This window comes from Poecile atricapillus, chromosome Z (genome assembly GCF_030490865.1).
Source record: "Poecile atricapillus isolate bPoeAtr1 chromosome Z, bPoeAtr1.hap1, whole genome shotgun sequence".
NCBI lineage: Eukaryota > Metazoa > Chordata > Aves > Passeriformes > Paridae > Poecile > Poecile atricapillus.
In genome coordinates, this window is record NC_081289.1 from 72569232 (window position 1) to 72575308 (window position 6077).

Consider the following 6077-nt stretch of genomic DNA (forward strand, 5'->3'; position numbering starts at 1 on the left):
ATTGCCTCCACATTTTCTTGGGATTGAGTTTTTCAAGTTTCTTAAATGCTGATGATCCATCCTAGAGAGGATTTCCCTTGGATTGTTGCCCCTATTTCCCATTGCTGTGCATGCCAGGAAGACTAGGTGCTTATTTCCAGAAATACCTTGTGTGGCAGCTTTTTTATCTGTGCTGTTACATACATGCCTTTCTCCTTGAGACAGCACAGACTGCAAAACACTGCACAGCCTAGAGGCAATTTTCCTTTAATTCTGTCCTTGTCTCAAAGGGACCCAGAAACAATAATTGAGCAAAAAAACAAGCTAGCCATGCATGTTCATCTGCATGGCCTTGTTTCCTTCTTTCAGCTACCTTGTGCATGAGGAACTCTGGCTGGTGATGGAGTACATGGACGGAGGCACTCTGAGTGATGTCATCAGCAAGACTTACATGTCTGAAGGAGAGATTGCAGCTGTCAGTCGTGAGGTCAGGGATCCCACCTGTGCTTCCAAGGGCTTGAGCAAGATTGTCTGGGAAACAGGGGCTCAGAATGGGAGTGATTTCATGTGCCAAGCTTGGTTGCAACTGTTGCTGGTATGCTATGAGCAAGCAAGAGCCTTTCAAGTGAACTGCCTGCCAGTGTCCCTGCTCTCACTCTACTCACTTCTTATCTCCTGCTGTTGTATTCTAGCTCTGTTGCTTGTATTTGGATTTGCTGTTCTCCACCTTGCCTCTCTAAATGTTTACCTTGTGCTTTTATGCACTGCATTCCTTGCCTTTAAAAACAAAGGTGCTGGTTGGCAGGACTTGAAATGAACAGCAGAGAAGAAAAGAGACTCATTTCGCACAGTCCTCTGCTCACAAGGATAACAGCGCAGCCCAAATGCTGTTTGCTTCTGAGCACACCCACTGCAGCTGCAGTCACTCTGCCTGGTTTGCAGGGGACAGTCTACAACAGCAGTTGCTGCTGCTGGTTCAAACGCTGGCATGCCTTTCCTGACAAAGCTCCTGCTCTGCTACTGTTGCAGCAGCAAGTTCTCCCTCTCAGTGGCACTGTGTTCTGCCATTACTCCCCATTTCCCTGGAAAGGGAATTTTTACAGCTGTTTCCTTTCTTCTGTAATGAAATCACATCACTCATTTTTGCTACCCTCTTTGTTTTCTCTCTCAGTGCCTGCAAGGACTGGATTTTCTTCATTCCAACCATGTGATCCATCGAGATGTGAAGAGCTGCAACATCCTTCTCAGAACCGATGGCTCTGTCAAGCTGGGTCAGTCTATTCTTGGTCAGGTTCAGCCTTCCAGGGATGTGGGGTGTGGGGCTGCTTACAGTGACTGCCAGCTCCCCAGAAATGGTGCTGCTGGCAGTGCAGGGCCCCTGCTGTGAGCTGAAGGCACAGTTGCGATGTGCACAGAGGTACCACAAGCAGTCAAGAGTGGCATTGCTGTGTGTGTGTGTGTTGTGTGTGTCCCTTCCAGAGTGAGGGAGCTACAATCTAAACCTTCAGGGCAACAAAAGGTGCTGCTGGAGGAAGTGTAAAAACTGTGGGGATGTTTTAAGTAGCCAATGCCATATTTCCTTGGCTAAAGCCCCATGGAAACAGAGCAGGGACTGCTGTCCAGGAAATGCAACAGCACATTCTCCAAATTCTACTGGCCAATTCTTTAGATTGGTTTTCTAATTGACAGGATCCAAATAAAACTAATATTTTGCTTTCTCAGCTGATTTTGGCCTTTCTGCTCAGCTCACCCCTCAGCAAAGTCATCGTCGCTCGGCAGCCGGGACTCCTTGGTGGATGGCACCTGAAGTGGTGCTGTGTCAACCATATGGCCCCAAAGTGGACATATGGTCTTTTGGAATTGTGGGAATTGAAATGGTAGAACGACAAGTTCCTCATGACAGTAGAAGTTCTGTCTCGGTAAGGAGCAAATACTCTCTAATGCTGCCCTCTTTCTCACCTGTCCCATGTTCTCTGTGCCATTGGACAAAATGCCATTGCCATCTGCTGCAAGTACTTCCACCAAGGCCCCCTTCTAGAAATGTCCCTGCAGCACATCAGCATCTGCTCTAGGTTTGGTTGCATCAGTGGGGCAACTCAAGCCTTACCCCACGCAAACAAAGCTCCATTCTCAGACAACATTTTCTTTGGGTTATTGTTCCAGCTCTTTTGGCTATGTAGATGGTCCTAATAACAGGAAACAAGCATCTCAGAACTGGTGTTATCTTTCCAGCAATGAAGGAAAGAATCTCAAACCAAAAAAAGTTTCTGAAACAGTGTTTTTGAGAGAAGTGCACCCCCATTCTTCTCACAGGGAAACTTGCCTGCAACCTGGAGAGGATAGTTTAAAGCCACAGAGTCCCTGCTGCTTCTTGTGACGTGCTGCTGAAACAGTGACCATATTCTTTCAAAACCCAAGCTACTTTCTCCATATAACCAAGCTGGAGCCTGGTGATGGGGAGAGCCTGCCAAAACCTCCAGTTTGTTTCTGGCACTTTCCGGAATGGGCCCAGCATTTATGCATTGACTTGAGTATCCAACAAGCAGAGGCTTACCAAAGGCATGACGCTTCTCTTTCTTCTGATTTCTCCAGGAATATTTTCCTTTTACCGCATAAGGGAACCTGAAATTTTCAGACTGCTGAGAGACAAAGCTGCAGGTGGCTCCTGTGTGCCCAAACAGGCATTTTTATCCCCATCCATTTGTGGAGCCATCTTAATGTATCTGTGTTGAATAGGAGATCCCAAATATTTGTTTCCTTCCCTGAAGAGCACCTGGGGGATTTCCTTTCTTTTCTTCCAATTACCATTGTTTTCAACAACAGGACAAAAACTTAATGAGTTTTGTTTTATGGCAGCTGTGCTTAAGGGACCAACAAGCACTGCAGAGATGCCCTTCATGTAATAATCCTTGGAAAGAGTAGAGTTAGTTAGAATAGCAAAATCCCTCTTCCAAGAAGCATTTCAAGCTGGTGTGAATCCTCAGAGAAGAAAACATGTATTTGCATGTCTTTATTTTCCCACTAACTACATCAGTCCATGAAATCAGCTGCCAAAGCCAGACCTGCTGGATGTTGGAAAAGCTGGGGCTGCTTTGGGGCTTGGGTTTTTTGATGGTACAGGGAAGTCATCTCTGCCTCTCTGCCAGGGCAAAAGCTGCCACTGCAGAGTGGAGCTGAAACAATGGGCTCTGGGAGAGCAGTTGCAGATGGGAAAGGAGCAGGTGGAGCCTCTTGTTTCCTTTTTGCTCCAGGTTCAACTCCTGATAGCCGAAGGAGGAACCCCACAGCTGCGGCAGCCCGAACTCCTCTCAGCTTTACTGCGTGACTTCCTGAGCTGCTGCCTGCAGACAGACGAGGCGCGGCGCTGGTCTGCCGAGGAGCTCCTGCAGGTAAAATGCCAAGGGGCTGCAGGTGACACAGTGTCTGAGGGATGGGCTCCTTCTCTGCTGAATTCCAAGGCATCAGATGTGCCCCCCTCCACCTCCCTTCCAATCTTGGTGCCATTCAGCTGAGAATGGTGAGGAATCCTAGGCCAGACAGGGCTGGCAGGTGTCTGTAAAGCTCATGTGGTCCAAGTGCCCTGCAGGGAGCAGGGACATCTTTAAAGAGAACAGGATACCCAGACCTGAGATATTTCCAGGGGTGGGGCACCTACCAGCTCTTGGGCCAACCTATGCCACTGCAGCCCCATGCTCCTTAAACCTACTCTGACTCAATCCCCTTTTCATTTAAAAAATATTCCCCTGCCTTTGAAGCTCTTAGCTTGGAAAATCATGCTTTCTTCTTGTTTCCTTTTCCTTTCTACAGCATCAATTTTTAACATCGGCCAAGCCTGGGTGCAGCCTGGTGCCACTCATCATTTCAGTGAAACAGTGGAAGGAGAGAAGGATAATGTTCTAATCAATTTAGAACAGTTTTCGCCATGGCCATCTTAGAGTAGAATTGTAGAGTAAGAATTTAGAGAAGGATTGTAGAGTAGGAGTGTAGACAAGGATTGTAGAGTAGGAATGTAGACAAGGATTGTAGAGTAGGATTATAGAGTAGGATTTTAAATCAATAAAGATTATGAAACCTCAACTCCTTTGGATGATTCCCTTCCTTCTGACCCTGTGAGAAAGCTCAATGTTTCCTTCTGAACTGCCAGTTTTTTCTTAGAGGTGGAAAGTGACATTGATGGCTTCTTTGGTATGGTTTGTAAGTGGGGAAAGCTCTTCTTCATGCATCTGCTCCAGATCACACTGCCTTTGGAATATGGCCCAATGGCCAAGTTTTGCCCAGCTGTGGCATTTCCAGTTGAGGCAGAAACAGCAATGGCATTTGCAGGAAAAACCAAAGGAGGAGTGGTGCAACGCAAACATCCTGTGCAGATGCAGGCTGTGCAGAAGTGACTCGAGAGTATTTGGGTTCCTGCCACTTGGATTTGTGTCTCAAATGGAATCTCTCTGTCTGGAGGAGAGTCTTGCTCTAGTGAGAAAGCAGAAAGATCAGTGAGGGTGCTCTGCAAGGTCTCCTCTGGTGCAGAGCTGTCAGCGACTGGGAGGTGAGAGCAGGCCCGACCTTGCCCAGGCTGGAGCCCCAGCAGAGCCCTGGCAAAGCCTGGAGCAGCCTGAGCCTCGTCAGAGACAGGCTGGAAGGAGGCCCTTGGAGCTGCAAGAGGCAGCAGCCCGGCCCTGGGTGCCTCTTGCTGGGAGCAGGCAAATCCTCCACTCTCAGAGCCAAGCTGGCAGCTGGCTGCTCCTGAGGGGAAGCGTAGCCGTGCTGGGCACAGCACAGACTGGTGCCATTGGCCATCTGGAGTCTGCACAGGAGGAGAGAAAGGCAAACAGCAGCTGAGGACTGGTGCCCTGGCTGACCATTCCTGCTCTTCTGCCGGCTGCCCTGGAACTGCTGGCAATGGTCAGCAGTGTGTGCAGCACTCTGGGCACAGGGGGAGGGAGCCGGGCTGCTCTGCAGGCTGGAGCACAGGGCAGTGTCCTTCAGGCACGGCATTTCTGCCAGGGGAACCGAGGCCAGCGTGAGGCAGTGACAGCAAGTCAGGTCAGATGTGCAGGAGCCGGTGCCTCACACAGCTCTGGGACAAAGTGCCTGCAGTCCTGGAGCTCTGCACTGAGCCAGAGCAAAGGTGTGAAATGCAGTGTGTTTTGCAGAAATATTCAGGGGTACCAGGCCAGCCTGCTTTGTGCTCTCTGGTGCAGAGCAAGCACTGTGCAATGCAGCTGGGAGCTGCTGGGAGAGAGAGAGAATGAGGATGTGCCTGAGGCTTCTCCTTCAGTAGTGATTTGGAAGGGAGCAGAAGGGTTTCAGTAGGCAATTTGTGTTTTTTTCCTTCATTTCTGAATGCAAGACACAATGTGGCTTCATGCAGCAAGAGCACTTGCAGAATTTCTTGACTATAAGTTTGTGTTTGATTCCCAGTAAAGGAAGGAGAGGTGTTGGGAAATGTTGAAGTGTAAACAATAGGGCTTAATCTTGTGAATTCTGTTAATTTTAACAAACAGTGCTGAGGCCTGGACTCCCCCACTGCAGTGATTAATGTGTGCAAGTGGCTATCTTAGCCTTGGAATAAAGAGAGTGGTCCTGTTAAGAAGGTAGCTGGGAGGCATTCAAGGGTAGAAAGTGGTTTTAGGAGTCTCTTGACATCCAGAGGAGAAGATGAGGAATGGGTGTTTCCAAAAGACTGTGTCAGGGACCGGAGTCAGGTTTGAGGCCCTGCCATATTTAATCCATGTTTGAGCAGGTCAACAAGACAATGAAGAAAGCTGTCTCATTTAAGAGGTGGGAACTTGACCCTTGCCAGCGAAACAATGTATTGGTCAATGGGTGGGCAGTTAACTTTTGAAAGAGGAACAGTGCATCATGGAGGCATTGTTGGCATGGAGTCAGTATTCTGAGCCATCGTGGTCTCATCTCACGTGCTGGCCATGTGGGAGCTGATGCTGTGTCATGGAGTTACTTTACCTTTAAGGAAAGTTGGAGTTGCTGGGGACTGCCTGGAGTCTTTTCTCCTGACCAATTATCGGTCATTGCTGAGAATTGACAGCAGTTTTAGCCATTGAAAAGTGGGATCAACTTGTGAACCCCACCTTGAAGTAAAAAAA

General features: G+C 48.6%; 1 protein-coding gene across 1 annotated transcript in view; it reads left to right on the forward strand.

The window, feature by feature from the left end:
* Positions 1–3879, forward strand: part of LOC131572604 (serine/threonine-protein kinase PAK 1-like) — a 46571-nt gene extending 42692 nt beyond the window's left edge. The window contains exons 4-8 of the mRNA XM_058825850.1: positions 349–466; positions 1151–1250; positions 1702–1898; positions 3231–3368; positions 3787–3879. Of these exons, the coding sequence (XP_058681833.1) occupies positions 349–466; positions 1151–1250; positions 1702–1898; positions 3231–3368; positions 3787–3879 (646 nt within the window). The remainder of the gene's footprint in view (positions 1–348; positions 467–1150; positions 1251–1701; positions 1899–3230; positions 3369–3786) is intronic.
* Positions 3880–6077: the final 2198 nt, after the last annotated feature.